This window comes from Callithrix jacchus, chromosome 8 (assembly GCF_049354715.1).
Source record: "Callithrix jacchus isolate 240 chromosome 8, calJac240_pri, whole genome shotgun sequence".
NCBI lineage: Eukaryota > Metazoa > Chordata > Mammalia > Primates > Cebidae > Callithrix > Callithrix jacchus.
Window position 1 is genome coordinate 139,768,573 of NC_133509.1, and position 17,366 is coordinate 139,785,938.

At 58.8% G+C, this 17,366-nt stretch overlaps 1 protein-coding gene and 1 pseudogene across 2 annotated transcripts in view; one reads left to right on the forward strand and one right to left on the reverse strand.

Moving 5' to 3' along the window:
- Positions 1-11,184, forward strand: part of CEP170B (centrosomal protein 170B) — a 31,654-nt gene extending 20,470 nt beyond the window's left edge. Inside the window, exons 11-19 of one of the 2 annotated variants that reach the window (XM_035261701.3) lie at positions 570-660; positions 788-2,479; positions 4,064-4,295; positions 7,524-7,683; positions 8,052-8,195; positions 8,293-8,381; positions 8,775-8,868; positions 9,025-9,076; positions 9,189-11,184. In XM_035261701.3, the coding sequence (XP_035117592.3) occupies positions 570-660; positions 788-2,479; positions 4,064-4,295; positions 7,524-7,683; positions 8,052-8,195; positions 8,293-8,381; positions 8,775-8,868; positions 9,025-9,076; positions 9,189-9,436 (2,802 nt within the window). In that variant the 3' untranslated portion in view covers positions 9,437-11,184. The remainder of the gene's footprint in view (positions 1-569; positions 661-787; positions 2,480-4,063; positions 4,296-7,523; positions 7,684-8,051; positions 8,196-8,292; positions 8,382-8,774; positions 8,869-9,024; positions 9,077-9,188) is intronic. The other variant, XM_035261702.3, reaches the window with a different exon arrangement.
- Positions 11,185-14,109: 2,925 nt separating this feature from the next.
- On the reverse strand, positions 14,110-15,061 carry LOC144577489 (2-iminobutanoate/2-iminopropanoate deaminase-like; annotated as a pseudogene).
- Positions 15,062-17,366: the final 2,305 nt, after the last annotated feature.

Consider the following 17,366-nt stretch of genomic DNA (forward strand, 5'->3'; position numbering starts at 1 on the left):
GGCGCCCCTCCTGTTCCCCAGGCGCCCCTCCTGTGCCCCAGGTGCCCCTCCTGTGCTCTGGCGCCCCTCCTGTGCTCTGGTGCCCCTCCTGTGCCCTGGATGCCCCTCCTGTGCCCTGGCGCTCCTCCTGTTCCCTGGTGCCCCTCCTGTTCCCTGGACGCCCCTCCTGTTCCCTGGACGCCCCTCCTGTTCCCTGGCACCCCTCCTGTTCCCTGGATGCCCCTCCTGTGCTCTGGCGCCCCTCCTGTTCCCCGGATGCCCCTCCTGTTCCCTGGACGCCTCTCCTGTTCCCTGGAGCCCCTCCTGTGCCCTGGATGCCCCTCCTGTGCCTTGGACTCCCCTCCTGTGCCCTGACGCCCCTCCTGTGCCCTGGACGTCCCTCCTGCTCCCTGGGCACCCCTCCTGCTCCCTGGGCACCCCTCCTACTCCCTGTATACCCCTTCTGTTCCCTGGCGCCCCTCCTGTTCCCTGGTGCCCCTCCTGTTCCCTGGCACCTGTCCCGTGCTCTGGTGCCCATTGCTCCTCATCGTGGGGCTTGCCTGGAAACACTCCCACCCTTCTCTCCACAGGGCCTCCCAGTGCCAGGCTCCCCTGGGGGTCAGAAGTGGGTGTCCCGCTGGGCCAGCCTGGCCGACAGCTACTCAGACCCGGGCCTCACAGGTGAGTGGCTCCAGTGCTGGGCAGGAACAGGGGCCAGGCCACTGACCACGGACACAGGCTGCGTCTTCCTGTGCTGGAGGGCCTTCAGACCAGCGGCCCTCTAACCAGCTGCTTTTGTGCTCCACAGAAGACGGCCTGGGACATAGAGGCGGGGAGCCTGAGGGGGCCCTACCTACGCGCACACGGCGACGTCTCCCTCAGCTGCCCAGCGAGAGGGCCGACAGCCCTGTGGGCCCCGAGAGCAGCAGAAGGAGTGGGCCTGGGCCACCAGAGCCGGGCGTCGAGCAGGCCAGCCGCCTCTTCGGCCAGGAGGAGTTGGACCCTGACAGCCTCAGCGATGCCAGTGGGTCGGATGGGGGCCGAGGCCCTGAGCCGGGGGTGGAACCACAGGACAGCAGACGCAGGAGCCCCCAGGAGGGGTCCACGTGGAGCAGGGGCCGGCACTCGCCAAGGGCCCCTGGGGAGCCAACTCCAGCGTCTTTCTTCATTGGGGACCAGAATGGGGATGCTGTGTTACCTAGGAAACCACTTGTAGCTCAAGGGGATGGGGAGGGCCCAGGGCGGGCAGCCCAGCCCAGCCCCCCAGCACGGGACGGTGTCTATGTGAGTGCCAACGGGAGAATGGTCATCCAGCTGCGGCCTGGACGGTCCCCAGAGCCTGACAGCCCTGCCCCTGTCTTCCTCCGGCAAGAGAGCTTTACTAAGGAGCCGGCCAGTGGTCCCCCAGCGCCTGGCAAGCCCCCCCACATACCCAGCCACCCACTTCTACAGGACCTGGCGGCTACCCGGGCCGCACGCATGGACTTCCATTCCCAGGACACCCACCTGATCTTGAAGGAGACTGAGACGGCCCTGGCGGCCCTGGAGGCCCGGCTGCTCTCCAATTCTGCGGATGCCGAGTGTGAGGGGGGCAGTGCTCCGAGGCCGCCGGATGATGCCCTGTCAGGGGACTCGGACGTGGACACTGCCAGCACAATCAGCCTGCGCAGTGGTAAGAGCGGGCCCAGCCCCACCACCCCCCAGGCCCTGCGGCCGCAGAAGGAGATGTCGCCATCCCCACCAACTGCACAGGACCCAGGAGGCACCGCCCATGAGCAGCCCTTGGAGAGGCAGCGTCGCCCACTCGGCCCAATGGACACAGGCTGTGGGGAGCCGGTGCGGCGCTCGGCCATACGGCGTGGCCACAGGCCCCGAGGGTCCCTGGACTGGCCCAGTGAGGAGCGTGGCCCTGTCCTCACCCACCCACCCAACTCAGATGTGACGGCCTCCAACCATGAAACCCCTGAGGCCACCGGGGCAGGACGGCTAGGGTCTCGCCGGAAACCAGCAGCCCCACCGCCATCTCTGGCTGCCCGGGAGGAGCAGAACCGCAGCTCAGCCAGCTCCCAGAAGGGGCCACAGGCCTTGACCCGCTCTAACAGCCTGTCCACCCCTCGCCCCACACGGGCCTCCCGGCTGAGGCGGGCCCGGCTAGGGGATGCTTCAGACACTGAAGCTGCGGACGGTGAGCGGGGATCCCTGGGCAACCCTGAGCCTGCGTGTCGGCCAGCTGCTGAGCAGGCCAAGAAGCTGTCACGCTTGGACATCCTGGCCATGCCCCGGAAGCGGGCCGGCTCCTTCACAGGGACTAGTGACCCCGAGGCAGCCCCTGCCCGAAGCAGCTTCTCTGGCCGCAGCGTGGAGTTGTGCTGTGCCAGCCGCAAGCCCACCATGGCCGAAGCACGGGCTGTCGCCAAGAAGGCTGCTACCACAGGCAGCAGCACAGGTCCCCGCCAGCCCTTCAGCAGGGCCCGCTCGGGCAGCGCCCGATACACCTCTAGTGAGTGTCAGGGTGGGAGGGAAGGCCAGGGCCAAGGCAGAGCCACCAGTGGGTCTGCAGCATCCTGGATGCCAGCTGAGTGCTGGCCGTGTGCCCCTGGTCCTGGCACGAGAGGAGCCTCTGTTCCCAAAGCTAGGGTGGGTGGGTTGCTAGACGCATGCACACACACGTGCGTGGGCCGAGGGCAGGGCCGGCATTCCCCTGGTGTGGGCAGAACACCTTGACCGTGTGGCATGGAGAGGTGCCTTCCATCCCTCAGGGTGGGCCTCAGGGCCCCAAAGCCCGGGCTGACCCTACCCACTCTTCCCGTACTCCTGGCTCAGGCTCCTGGCAGTGTGGGGCCCCCATGACATCTGTCCATGGACCTGGGGCCTGGGGCCTGGGGGAGGGCTCTCCCACAGATGTCTGCCAAAGCCCGATGACTCAGTGAAGAGGGCCGGGTACACCTGTGCCCTCTGCTGGTAGCTGCTCTAACACCCTACTGAGCCTGCAGGCCCGGTAGCCAGGGAGGGAGGGAGGGCTGTGAGCAGAGCCCCGTCCCGCCCCCAGGTCCGTAGGCACAATAAGCAGGAATAGGCCACTGCGGCTGCCAGAGCTGACCTACCAGGGGTGGCCCGACGTCCACATCTGCAGGGTGGGACCTACCCCACCTGCCAGGGGAGCCGAGCTGTCCTTCGAGTGAATTGGTTTGAGGCCAAGGTGCTGCTGCTCCTGCCTTCTGCCCTGTGCCCCCACCCACCCATCCACCCACCCACGATCCCAGCAGAGCCTCCTCCCTGACTCCCAGCACCCTCCTGCGGCCCTGCCCCGACTGCTGGCTGCACTGAGCAGGCCCTGCACATGGCTGGAGGCTGAGGCAGGGTTCGCTGGAGGAAGGGGTGGGGCAGGGCCGAGGGCCACCCTGCTTGGTAGAGCCTGCCGTCCCTCCCCCACGTGCTGCCCTGGTGATGTGCTGCCCAAGCCTGCGACTTGCTGGCATCTCCTCTTGCAGTGAGGGTGCACAGCTGCTGCCAGACTCAGAGCAGGGGCTGGTGAGGAGGCCAGGACTCTGCCCAGGAGGGGCCGAACCTGAAGCGTTGGGTCTGACAAACTCGAGCAGGTGGCAGGGAGGGGCTGCAGTGGCCTTGCTCAGGCTCCACTCAAGCAGGCAGCAGGGAGGGTGGTAGTGGCCTTGCTCAGGCTCCAACTGCTCCTCGCCCACCTGCGTGGTCCAGCACAAGCTGTAGCAGGTCCTGGTGGGGTGGTTTACTCTGGTTTGGGGTCTACCAGGTACTGCTTTTCTGCCACCTGTGAGGGGTTTCCCACCCAGTCCAGTACAGACTGTTCCCGGGACACAGCCACTGGCCTCTGAGCCCCAGGCCGCCTTTCCTGCATGTGCCCTGGGCTGGTGGGTGCTTGTGGCCCCCGGAGCTCAGCAGCTGTTGGGGCTTTAGTGAAGGGCTGCTGGGTGGGGGCCCCAGCCTCAGTGCTGCCCAGCTGCGCGGTGCTGAGCCCTCACCCGGAGGGACCCTGGGACCACTGCAGGGTGCTGAGTGCTGCTTTGTTGTGTTCTTCCTTGCTTTTGAAACCAATTCACTCACCAAGACACACGTCGCCGGCAGCAGGGTTCGGATTACACGTCCACCTCCGAGGAGGAGTACGGCTCCCCCAAACACACACGCTCCCATACCTCAACAGCCACTCAGACCCCGAGGGCTGGCAGCTCCACCCGGGTCTGTTCCCGGGCTCCTGGCTCCCAGGACACAGACGACGATGAGGAGGAGCCTGACCCTTATGGTTTCATCGTGCAGACGGCAGAGATTGCGGAGATCGCCAGGTGAGCAGTCCATTCAGAGTAAATCCACTGGGTGCCTTTTCTTGAATGAGAGCACCCAAGGGCAGGGACCAGGCTGGGAGCTCCCTTCTTGAGTGGATAGATGATGGGGCAGATGGCTGGCTGGATGGATGGATGGATGGATGGACAGGAGGGTGGGTGGGTAAGTGGGTAGATGGATAGGTTGCTGGATGGGTGGATGGCTGGATGAGTAGGTAGGTGGGTGGATGGATGGATGGATGGACAGATAAACAGGTTGATTGGTGCATGGATGAATAAGTGGATGGATGAATGGGTGGGTGGATGGAAGGATGGATGGAAAGGTTGGTGGGTGGTGAATGGATTGGTAGATGGGTAGGTAGATCAATAGGTAGATGGATGGGAGAGGTTGGTTGGTGGGTGGGTGGGTGAGTGGGTGAGTGGATGGGTGGGTAGATGAATAGGTGGATGGATGATGGGAGAAGTTGGGGTAGATGGATGGATGGGTAGATGGGTGGGTAGATGGATGGGAGAGGTTGGGGTAGATGGATGGATGGGTAGACGGATGGGAGAGGTTGGGGTAGATGGATGGATGGGTAGATGAATAGGTGGATGGATGGGAAAGGTTGGGGGTAGATGGATGGGAGAGTTTGGGGTAGATGGATGGATGGGTAGATGAATAGGTGGATGGGAGAGGTTGGGGTAGATGGATGGATGGGTAGATGAATAGGTGGATGGGAGAGTTTGGGGTAGATGGATGGATGGGTAGATGAATAGGTGGATGGGAGAGGTTGGGGTAGATGGATGGATGGGTAGACGGATGGGAGAGGTTGGGGTAGATGGATGGATGGGTAGATGAATAGGTGGATGGGAGAGTTTGGGGTAGATGGATGGATGGGTAGATGAATAGGTGGATGGGAGAGGTTGGGGTAGATGGATGGATGGGTAGACGGATGGGAGAGGTTGGGGTAGATGGATGGATGGGTAGATGAATAGGTGGATGGATGGGTAGATGGGTGGGTAGATGGATGGATGGGTAGATGAATAGGTGGATGGGAGAGGTTGGGGTAGATGGATGGATGGGTAGATGGATGGGAGAGGTTGGGGTAGATGGATGGATGGGTAGATGAATAGGCGGATGGATGGGAAAGGTTGTGGGTAGATGGATGGATGGGTAGATGAATAGGTGGATGGATGGGTAGATGGATGGGAGAGGTTGGGGTAGATGGATGGATGGGAGAGGTTGGGGTAGATGGATGGATGGGAGAGGTTGGGGTAGATGGATGGATGGGTAGATGAATAGGTGGATGGATGGGTAGATGGATGGGAGAGGTTGGGGTAGATGGATGGATGGGAGAGGTTGGGGTAGATGGATGGATGGGAGAGGTTGGGGTAGATGGATGGATGGGTAGATGAATAGGTGGATGGATGGGTAGATGGATGGGAGAGGTCGGTGGGTGGGTGGATGGATAAGTGGATGGGTGAGTGGGTGGGTGGATGGGTAGGTGGGTGCTGATCTTCCCAGGAGGTGAGACCTCCAGTGCAAGGAGGGCCTCCTCAAAGGTTTTTATTAGAAATGAACTCCCTCACATGGTCATTCACTAACGGGGCCCTCTCCAGGCCAGGCGCTGGGAGAATGGGGTAGGAAGATGGGTGGAAGTGAGAGGGGTTTTTGCCAAGCAGTGGTCAGTACTGCCAAGGCAGGCCCTCAAAGGCTGTGGAGCAGGCAGGGGAGGTCCCAGGTCCCAGGGCAGCAGGTGTTTGTGGTAGAGGGTGCTGAGCTTGAAGCCCATGAGGCACCTGGAAGGGGGTGGCCAGCAGCAGGCAGCCCTTAAAGAGTGGCCCATGCTGGGATGGAGGAGCAGGCACCTGAGGCTGTGAGCAACATGAGGTTGATGGGTAGGACGTGGGGGGCTCGGAAGGAAGGGGACTAGGGACAGGGCTCTTGGGATGCCTGAGGTATTGGAGTGAGGGTAGGGAAGAAGGCTGTCGGCTGTCAGCTGAGGAAGCAGGTGTGGGGCTGGGGCTCTGGACAGAGACATTGCCCTCGGGTGAGAAGGGGGTGGGGGCTCCAGGCCTGAGAGCAGAGAAAGGAAGGGGACATGGGGGGCCCATGTGGGTTTCTCGTGTTCTCTGCCTCCCACGTGGGTGAGCTGGAGCATGCGATGTGCTTCGGGTGGGAGGTCAGGGAGTGCTGGGCAGGGGCCCCAAGGGCCAGGGGCAGGCACCAAGGCAGGGGCACGTGTCAGTTGGTGCCACCCAGAGGTGGAGGGATGGCTTCCATGTTTTATCTTGATGTGGGAGGGTGAACCCAGCTGGGACCCAGTCCTGAGTAGGGCCAGGGCAGCCTGTGGGCTGCACAAGGCCAGCTGGGCAGAGGGTTCTAAGGCTTTCTCTAGTGCCAGTGTCTGGCGAGGGCTGTTGCGCCCTGGAGATAGGGGCAGGGGGAAGGTCCTCAGAGTGATCTGTTCCTGGGGTGACTGCCGATGTGGGGGCTGAGGAGGCTTGGGGTGGGGCCTGTCCTCATGGGGATGGGTGGTTGCCAGTGCCAGTGCAGGCCTGGGCTGAAAGCCTACATGGGGCCAGACCTGCTGGTGTCTCAGGTGCTTACAGGGCCAGCAGGACAGGTGACAAGCTGTGTGCCCCGGCAGGCCCCCGTCCTGGCTGGGAAGTGCTGTTACCTCAGGAGGGTGGAGGCCTGTACCTTCTTGGCACATCCTAGGCGGGCTGAGCCGGGCGCTGGGCTGAGCTGCTGTAGGCCTCACTGCCCTGCAAGAGGTCCCCTGCCTGTCTAGATCTTCCTGCCCCACCCTCTGCCCAGCCCCCTCAGCGTGAGGAGTGCCAGGCTCTAGTTGCTGTGACCTCAGCCCCACACTCCCTTCCTTGCCTCAGTTTCTCTGCCTGAAGAGCTGGGTACCCGTGGCACCCACACATCCTGTGGCTAAGTCCCATCTATGCTATTCAGTCCCTGCGGCTGTGATGCTGGCCCTGGGGGCAGGAGAGGGAGGATGTGTGGCCTGCTCTGAGCCAGTGGGGGTCTCTGTTTGTCAGTCTCCGTCCCAGCCCCCACCATCCCTCCTCATGGCTGTGGGAAGTTGGGCCTCCCCTTGAGACCAGGCTGGGGAGCACCTCCCCCAGACCCCACCTCTGGCCAGCAGCTGCCTGGGACCTGGGAGGGGCTTTGTGGCCTGTCTGGCCCTTGCTGCCCCAGCTTCCTCGTGCAGAACCTGCCATCTTTCCTCCCGGCTACAGGCTGAGCCAGACGCTGGTGAAGGACGTGGCCATCCTGGCACGGGAGATCCACGATGTGGCTGGGGACGGTGATGCACTGAGCTCCTCGGGGCCTGCCCACAGCTCCTCCTTCAGCAACATGCCCAGCACCCCCGCCTCAACCATCTCTGCCCGGGAGGAGGTGAGCCCCAGGCTTTCTGAGGCCCCTGTGCCAGAGTCACTCTTGAGGTGGGTCAGGCCAGGCCCCTACAGCCCTTTGCATGCCTTGGCTGAGGCCCCGCTGCACATCCCCACTTGACAAGAACAGCATGTCCCCCTGGGTCAGCTCCCCAAATGGCCACCCAGAGAACCTGAGGTCTGGGGAGCTCTCAGCGCCCAAGTCAGGTGTGACTGTGCCATGATCCCCAGCACAGTTGCCTCCATGGCGGGTTGGGGGCATGGGAGGGACCCTGCACAGACGGAAGGTGGGTGTGCTCCGTCCACCTGCCCGGCCGCAGACTGGTGGGAGCCTCTGCCCAGGGCCCACAGTGCCTGCCCTCCCTCTCGCAGCTGGTGCAGCGCATCCCCGAGGCCAGCCTCAACTTCCAGAAGGTGCCGCCTGGCTCGCTGAACTCTCAGGAGTTCGACCAGAACATGAACAACAGCTGTGAGGACGCCCTGGCCAACAAGACTCGGCCCCGGAACCGAGAGGAGGCAGGGCGCCCAATGCCGCCACGGAGCTGGGTGTCCAGGGTGGGGCACAGGGGGGACCCTCGAGGGTGAGGGCCAAGCTGATGCCAAGCTCTTGCAGGTGATCTTCGATAACCTGATGCTGAACCCGGTATCCCAGCTGTCGCAGGCCATCCGTGAGAACACGGAGCACCTTGCCAAGAAGATGAAGTGAGTCGGCCGGGCGTAGGTGGGCGCCCAGGCACCAGCAGGCTCTGTGAGCTGAGCCTCAGGCCTGGCTGACTCCCTTAAGGGCAGCGGTCGCATGGGTACACTTGTGTGCACCTGAGCAGCCAGCCCTCCCGTGTGTATGCGGCTCCTCGTGGCAGACCCTGAACCCAGGCCCAGCCCTTCCCACTGCCCAGAGTCAGGCACAGATGGGACTTTGGTGCCCGTCAGCCCAGGTCATGCATCAGGCCTCAGTTTCCCCCTTAGGCCCAGGTGGGGTGGGCCTAGTGGGGAAACTGAGGCCTCACCATGGCAGGGGAGGTCTGGGAGACTCGCCCCTCAGCTCTGCCATCCCTGTCCTTGTCCCCCATTTCTGCTTCTCCCCACCTTGGGCAGGATCCTCTTTCAGAACACAGGGAGAGCCTGGGAGGACCTGGAAGCCAGGATCTACGCCGAGAATGACGTACCCATCCTGAAGACATCCAACAAGGTGAGTACCAGGGCCCCGAGCCCCAGGCCTCCCCCAGCCATCCTGGTTTTGCCTGACTGGCCCCAGACCGTGTCCCAGCTCCTGTACACAGAGCCCCGGGGCAGGGCTGTGGCCCCTCAGAAGTCAGCTACACCCTGCTTCCCGCCACATTTCCAGGAAATCAGCTCCATCCTGAAGGAACTGAGGCGGGTGCAGAAGCAGCTGGAAGGTGAGTGTGGCCCAAGCCCAGGGCAGCTGGCAGGGCCTTGTGGGGACCCTGAATCACGGGGTGGGAGCCGGTGAGCAGGATCCGCAGCCTGACCCTCCCTCCTGACCTCCAGTTATCAATGCCATCGTGGACCCCAGCGGGAGCCTGGACCTGCTCACAGGAAACAGGGGCTCGGCCGGCTCTGTGCAGCCAGGGCCGGGGAAGGGCCGCATGGCTGCCCAGAGCCCACCCTCGCCTGCCTCTGCCGAGGCCCTGCTGCCAACCCTGCCCCTGAGGAGTTTCCCACAGCGGGCCAGCTGTGGGCCCCCCAGCCTCCCGGACCCCACCTTCCTTCCTGATGCTGAGAGGTTCCTGATCTAGGCCCCGAACCTGGCCAGGCCGGCCTCCCCGTGCGTGCACATCTGCCTCCCGTCTGCCGCACAGTCGCCTGCCTGGCTGCAGGTGGTTCTCCCTGAAGACCCCCATTCGTGCCATATCCCCATGGGCAGGTGTGTCCCATGCCCTTGCCCCTCGTCAGCTCCCAGCCACCACCCTACTTGCCTGTCCGGACCCGTGGCCACCCCCTCTCCTGCCCCACCCCCTACAGGCCTCTGGACCCAGCTCCTGGCCTGGCTGCTGCCAAGGTCAAGCCCTCAAGGGCATTACCCCGCCTCCTCTCCATCACTGTTATTTTTGTCTTTAGCTTTAAAGGAAAGAGTTGTTGGTGCCATTGCAGGTGCCCCCTCCAGGCCTGACTGGCCCCGCCAGGCCCTAACCTGCCATGTCCTTTTGTGCTGGCCTGCAGCCAGGCAGAGGAAGAGAGGTCGGCTGTGGGGTCATTTGGTGGCAAGCATGGAGCTGGGGCAGGCTCACCTGTTCCTGGGACTGTCTAAGATGGTAGGGCACTTGCCCTGGTGGCTCCCACCTGACCCGCAGGCCTTTCACAGGCAGGCGCCTCACTGCTTCCAACCTTTGGTGCCAACACAGTTGCCAAATCCATTGACCTTGGGGCTGCCCGTGGAGCCCTACGGTGTGGGCCTGGGGCTGGCTGAGAGCTGGGCCATGCATACAGGTGCAGACACCCCGCCATGCACATGGCTAGTCCATGCGTGCCTCCATGCTGCACCATGAGGACCGCAGGGATGTCCCTGAGGGGCTATGGGCCTCTGCACTTGGGCTTCCAAGGGCCTGGGGACAGCTGGGTGCGTGGCAGCCCTTCAGATGGGGGGTGAGCACACGACCAAAGTGACTGGAAGCCAGGTTTCCGGAAGCTCCCAGCTTGGCCTGCACAACACGCCCTCCCCTTTTGGCTTCATGCCATCAGGCATCAAGTGGGTATGGGGGCAGGGAGGGCCCAGGAACTGTTGTTTCCTCAGGATTCTTTCAGCTGGGAACGTCAGGTGAGCAGACCTTGGCCCTCTGCCGCAGCCCTTCCTGGGGCAGCCCGTGTTGCTGGAGCCTCTAAGCCAAAGAGCCCATTGGCTGTGGTTGGTGGGAGTGGGAGTGGTGGGTGTCCCACCTGGACCAGACTGGTGTGGCTGAGCTCCACGTCCCGCCTGGCATTGGTACGAGAATTGGACCTGGACAGGGCCCAGCTGCTGGGGGAGTGGTGCTGGGGACCGGAGACGAAGTGGGTGGTGTGTGTCCCTGTTTACTTTTAGCTGATCTGGGGCTGGGTGCACAAGTTCTGTGCTTCTGAGCCCCATGGCCCACCTGATGTTTACGTGTGTTGGGGGGGGTGGGGGTGGCAGTTGTCCCCACCTGGTCCCCACCCCAAGAGCCTGCTGTCTGTATGGAGGAGGTGCCAGCTAGGCCCATCGGGCCGCTGCCCACCACTGCGTGCCCCTGGACACGAATTGGTCACTTCATCCACGGCTCCTTCCCACTCCAGCTGCACCCCTCGGCAGTGGCTGTGTGACTTTAAATCCACAGTTCCTGCTCCTCCCACGCTGAGCTCCTTCGCTCCCCCGTCCAGCCCTCACCTGGGGACTGGTCAGTTTGCCGGGCTTCTCAGAGGGTTCACTGTACATTCGTTCTCAGGTGGTCTTGTGGCTTTTGGAAAATGGTTATTTTATATGATTTGTCATGGAATTTGTTCTAATAAATCATTCTTCTATCACATGGCAGCATGTCAGCGCCTGGCACCTTGGCCTTCCTTCTCTATCCAGGGTGTTTGGGGTGGGTGGGGCCCCATAGGAGGACAGACCAGGGCAGGCTGCAGTTCAGAGATTCTGCCAGCAGGGGGCGGCCTGGGCTAGAAAGCAACATTTCCACATGTTTACTCCTAAAAAAAGAGAAAAGAGCTACTTGATGAAAACTATTCCAAGAGCGCTGTTTAAAACTGTGCTCATTCTGCGTAAATATAGGCAGTGGGCACACACACAGTCGCCATGCGATGAGCGCCACCCACCTCCCAGTTCCTTCTCCGCTAGGGCTTCGGAGGACACCTGCTGCCTGTCACCGCGTCACATCACTGACGCCCGTCACACCCGGTCGTCGGAGGGGCCGGAGGTCACCGCCCAGCTCCAGCCACAGGGTGGGCCCCACGGCACTGATGCGCTGCCGGGCTGCCAGGCAGCGGCTCAGGACCCCAGTGCGGCTGACCTCGACCCTGGTGGGAGTACCAGGGTGGGCTTCTCACCTCGGCAGCCCAGTGCTCTGGCCTCTCAACCCTCCACTCCCCGTGATGGCCGTGGAGAGGACATCACCAGATGTTCCTGGGTGGACTGCCTTTATGATGCCACCCTCCCCTGCCCTTGGGACATACCTGAGTTTACACGGTGGTGGTTGAGCTGAGCGACCCACCGAGAACGTGAGGACACGGCTTCACGGGCCTCATACAGCCACCGGGGGCCTCCACACCCTGCCTCACCATCTGAACCATCCGAGTGCCACTCCCGGGGCCGTGCTTGAGGTGGTCACTGCTGGCCTGGCCCCCTTCAGCGAAGACTGTGGGTGGGGCTGGGTAGTGAGACCTTAGTCCTGGCAGCAGATCCCTGAGGGCCTTCTGAGTGGGGCCCCTCCGCGGGCCTTCCCAGAGATTTGGGACCTACTGGAAAGTCAGCCTGAACAGACACCCCAGTGCCCCATGGCTGCGGGAGTGCAGGGGGGCGCCAGCCCTAGGGTGGGGCTGGGCCGGAGGGGCCAGTGGGTGGTGATTTGATTTGGTGGGCTCACATTGGCCCTCCCCTAAGGAGTGTGAGCTTCTCTTGTTCCTTGTCTAGTCAGGTCAGAGGGAGGAGGGCTTTGACTGGGAGTGAGGGTGCAGGAGGCATGGATGGTGGATGGGCCATGTGGAAAGGAAGCAGCAAACCTGTGGGAGCCTGAAGGGACTGGGTCCCCAGCGGAGGGGCAGAGAGGGCCAAGGACGTGCCCAGGTCCTGGCCCGAGTGGCCCAGATGTGGGGACAGTGGGTGAGATAACAGCAGGAGAGCACAGTCAAGGAGCTGGAGCTGGGGAGAGAAGTCCCTGAAGGACAGCGGGAGCTCGGTGGCTCGGGGCCTGCCTTGGGTCTTGGGTCATTTGCAGAAGTCAGTGAAACACGTTTGTGTCCAATCTTGCTAGTGACAAATCCAAGCAACCATCAGGCAGAATTGAGCCCACACCTTTTCCATGCAAAAATTAATGGCTTTTTGTCAGAGAAATTTTTCAGCAAAATTCAAAGGCCAAACATTCAAATTATGCCCAAGAAAAGACAGTAAACCTTTTTTACTCTCAAATATAAAATTCTGCTTAAAATAAAATTTTAATGAGAATGCTGTCATGATTTAGCTTGAAGAAGAACTTAAAATCACACCATAGGCCGTTTCTGCTTTTGGCGTGAGGGACGGGGTACGGGCTGGGTTTGCCTTCTCACCTTGAACAAGGAGAAAATAACATGGGAAACGGCAGTTTTCAGACACCGGACAGCAGGCACCGGAAGGAAATGCGGTGAGCCCACCTGCCTGCCTTGCTCACGGCGTGGCTCCCACGGAGAGTTCAGGGAGGCGAAGGCAACTGGAATTTGTGAGATGAAGCAGCAACGGGGAGAGGACAGCACACGGAGCCCTGGGGCCAGCACAGGGGCACACATGCAAGGAAGCCAGGTGAGGCAGGAAAACCACCAGCGGAGCGCTGGAGCCCATCACGCCTTGGACGTGATACAGACCTGGGAATGCTGGCACCGGGCTGCCAGGCTCATGGGGGTGAAAGGCGCACAGGACGCTGGACACTCCTTAGAAGGGAGCCGCCCACGGGTAGGGCTGGACCAGCCCACAGCCCTGCCTCCCCTCCCGCAGCAAAGCATGCCTGCGGTTTTCTCACTGTTTGAGGTGAGAAGGCAAACCCGTCCTGTGTCCCTGTCCCTCATGGCCTGAAGCAGAAGTGACCTGTGGCATAATTTTAAATTCTTCCTTAAGCTATAAATCAGAAGAGAATTTCCTTTTTTTTTTCTTTTTTTTGGAGGAAGAGTCTCACTGAACACAATGTGACCTCAGCTCACCGCAACCTTCCTCTTCTGGGTTCAAGCAATTCTCCTGCTTCAACCTCCTAAGTAGCTGGGATTACAGGCGTGCGCTAAATTTTGTATTTTTAGTACAGATGGAGGTTTGCCATGCTGGCCAGGCCGGTCTCGAACTCCTGACCTCAGGCGATCCACCTGCCTCAGCCTCCCAAAGTGCTGGGATTACAGGCGTGAACCACCATGCCTGGCCAGCAGTTTCTTCTTTGTTGTTGTTGAAATCCGCGTGCCTATTTTATTTCCGTTAGAAAAATATTATCTATGCAACATTTTGGTCCACTTTCTTCTCCTTGACCTCAAATTTCAACACTTAAATTTTACTCAGGAAAAGCAGAAGCACATACGTAACGTGAGAATTAAGTCGTTCACAGTATTGGTTTGAATTACATATGTTCTCAATTACTTCTCAGGAATCATAAGTCTTCTTCCCTGCCTGTTATTTCTCTTTTTTTGTTGAGTAACTAGGTAATGAGTATCTCCTTCCTGTATTCAGGAATACAGGTGCACAGAGGTGTAATTCAAAACAGTAACTGGATTCCTTTCTAATCCTCAGGTCGTGTTCCGCTCTCCCTATTGTATGGCATTTCCATAATAACATCAGATATTTTCATCAGATTCACACTGTCATCAATATTATGAAAATTAAAATGTTAATTAAGATGTTATATTCATTGTAAAAATTAAAATGTTAAAAATTCCAGACTACACAGCACCGTGCCCACTTACATGGTGCCGTTGTCAGAGGCCCTTGGGCGGCTCCTGCTTCCATTTCAATTCGGGCACCTTTGGGCAAAGCAGCAGCTCTAGCGGGAAATCTAGTCTTGAAATACTGTTTGTAGATTTCATCGACGGTATTGAAGTCCTTTACGTCGGCCCGAAGAACGGTTGTTTTCACCACATTAGTGAAGTCACAGCTTGCGGCTTTCAGAATTTCACTCATGTTTTTAAGAGCTGGTTTGGGCCGGGCACGGTGGCTCACACCTGTAATCCCAGCACTTTGGGAGGCCGAGGCGGGTGGATCACGAGGTCAAGAGATCGAAACCATCCCGGTCAACATGGTGAAACCCCGTCTCTACTAAAAATACAAAAATTAGCTGGGCATGGTGGCGCGTGCCTGTAATCCCAGCTACTCAGGAGGCTGAGGCAGGAGAATTGCCTGAACCCAGGAGGCGGAGGTTGCAGTGAGCCGAGATCGCGCCATTGCACTCCAGCCTGGGTAACAAGAGCGAAACTCCGTCTCAAAAAAAAAAAAAAAAGAGCTGGTTTAGCTGCTTCTGCTACGCCTCCTGACACAAGCTGGCCACCTGAGGGGTCCACGCCTATCTGTGCTGAAATGTACATGGTCCTGTTGACCATCACAGCTTGGCTGTAGGGTCCGATGGCCCCTGGGGCTGATTACCCTTCTGATCAAGGACGGCATGGCTAAGGCTTTCCTCCTGCGGCCCTTTCTTCTTCAGGAGAAGAGGCCCCCGTACTACCCCTCCTCGCTTCTCACTGGACTGCCAGGAGCTTCTTAATAAATTGGGCTACTGAAAACTAAGAACCTCTGTTCACCCAAAGGCACCTTAAGGCGAGTGAAAAGGACAAACAATTTGGACTCAAAATGTATAAGTATTAGAAGTCAGAGGAAAAAGAGAGGCGCCCATTAAAAAGCAGGGCAAGTGAAAGACGTGCCAGGAGGACGCCCGCGTGGCCCAACGCCTTCACGGAAGCATGCCCGCTACCGTTTGTCAGAAAAGACGAGTGCAGGCTGAAACCATAATGAGAGGTCACCACGTCCACCAGGATGGCGAAGACCGAATCCTCGGCGTGGCAGGTGAGAGCATAGCGGGGCAACCATTTTGGAAAAAGCCGCAGCATTTCCCAGCGCTGTGCACGTGCCTGCCTAGGACCCAACAGCTCCACTTCCAGCCTCATGCCGAAGAGAAGCACGTGCTTTCAGTCCTTAGGCGTGTCCGAGGCCGCTCACGGCGGCTCTGTTGGTAGAATCTTCCCCACGGAAAGCAACCTCACGGCCCTTGACAATGGATGGATAAATAAGGTCTGGTATGTTTGTGCCCTGGGCACCTTGCAAGTGAAAAGAAAATGACCGCACTTGGTAACACCTGGATGACTCTACAGACGTCACAGTGGGCAACAGACACCAGACACCAGAGTCTATGTGCCATAGGATTTCAAAAATAAGTCACAGCACCGGTCACCTTTTGGGGGGAAGGTATTAACTACTACGAGATTCAAGGAAATGTCGTCCCCCAGTCTCAGAGGGAAAAAGAAGGCCAGGTGTGGTGCCTCACACCTGTCATCTGAGGCTTCTAGGTCATAGATGGATTTAGGGATTTTCTGGTTCCCAGATGGTTGAAAGAATTATCTAAAGACCTGGAATCAGGCTGGGAGCAGTGGCTCATGTCTGTAATCCCAGCACTTTGGGAGACTGAGGCAGGCGGATCACATGAGGTCAGGAGTTCCAGACCAGCCTGACCTGGTGAAACCCTGTCTCTACTAAAAATACAAAAAAACTGCAGAATGTGGTGGCAGGTGCCTGTAGTCCCAGCTACTCTGCAGGCTGAGGCACAAGAATCACTTGAACCTGGGAGGCGGAGGTTGCAGTGAGCCGAGACCGCGCCACCGCACCCCAGCCAGGCAAGAGAGCAAGACTCTGTCTCCAAAAATAAAATAAATACGTTCATTTCCTCTACAGATGTATGTTATAGTGCAATACAAATTTGAGAAAAATAAGAATGGAAAATATCTAACAACATCGAAATGTTCCTAACAGCCTCCTGTGTTTCTGGTCTTTGTGGGAGCTGCTGACGCCCCCACTGTCGCTCCTGAGGCCGGCGATTGGTGCCTTTCTGTCTCTTGTTCAGTCCTGACGTGCTTTGCCAGTCTCAGTATGCCCTTCAGAAAACCAGCGTTTTGGTTTTATATGTTTTCCGTTACCCGTTTATTGTTTTCTCTTTCATTCATTTCTGCTGCTCGTTTTATTTTTGTGTGTTAGCTTTTTTCCTTTCTTCCCTATCTGAGGGTTTCCGCTTTCTTTCCTTTGTGACACGGACAGTCACTGATTTTCCCGCTAATCTTCTTTGCCAATGTACAGATTTAAGCCCATACATTTCCTTCTAAACATAATGTTCGCTGATCTCATAAAGCGTATCTATTTTCATCACTATTTAGCTCAAACAATTCCTAGTGTTTTGTGATTTCCTTCCTGGCCTGGCAGTTATTCGGATGTGTGTAGTGAAATCACCGAACACTTGAGAATTTTCTGGTTATTCTCTTGTGATTAATTTGTGGCCTCTTTTCACTATGGTCAGAATATATACTTAAAATTATTTTAGTCACTTGAAATGTATAGAGAAAGCTTTATGGCCCCGTGTAGGGACAGGTTCAATCATTGTGACACGTCCCCTTTCCGGCGTTTTGGGGAGAGGCGTTGTTTTTTCTCAGTCTGACCAACTTCACCATTTTTGTTCCAATCATCCGTATCCCCGTGAATTTCCTCCACCCGCTCATCCCGCTGCTTCCGTGTGAAAGTCACCCCCGTGGCAGCAGGTCTCTTTGTTTCTCTTTTTGGTTCTGTAAGTTTGTATTTTGTTTCATTTTATTGTGTTTTTTGAGACGGAGTCTCAGTCTGTCGCCCAGGCTGGCGTGCAGTGGTGCAGTCTCAGCTCACTGCAACTTCTGCCTCCTGGGTTCAAGCCATTCTCCTGCCTCAGCCTCCCGAGTAATTGAGATTACAGGCACCTGCCACCAGGCCTGGCCTATAAGTTTTTCTTTATGTATTTCGAAGCTCTGTTATTAGGTACGTACGAT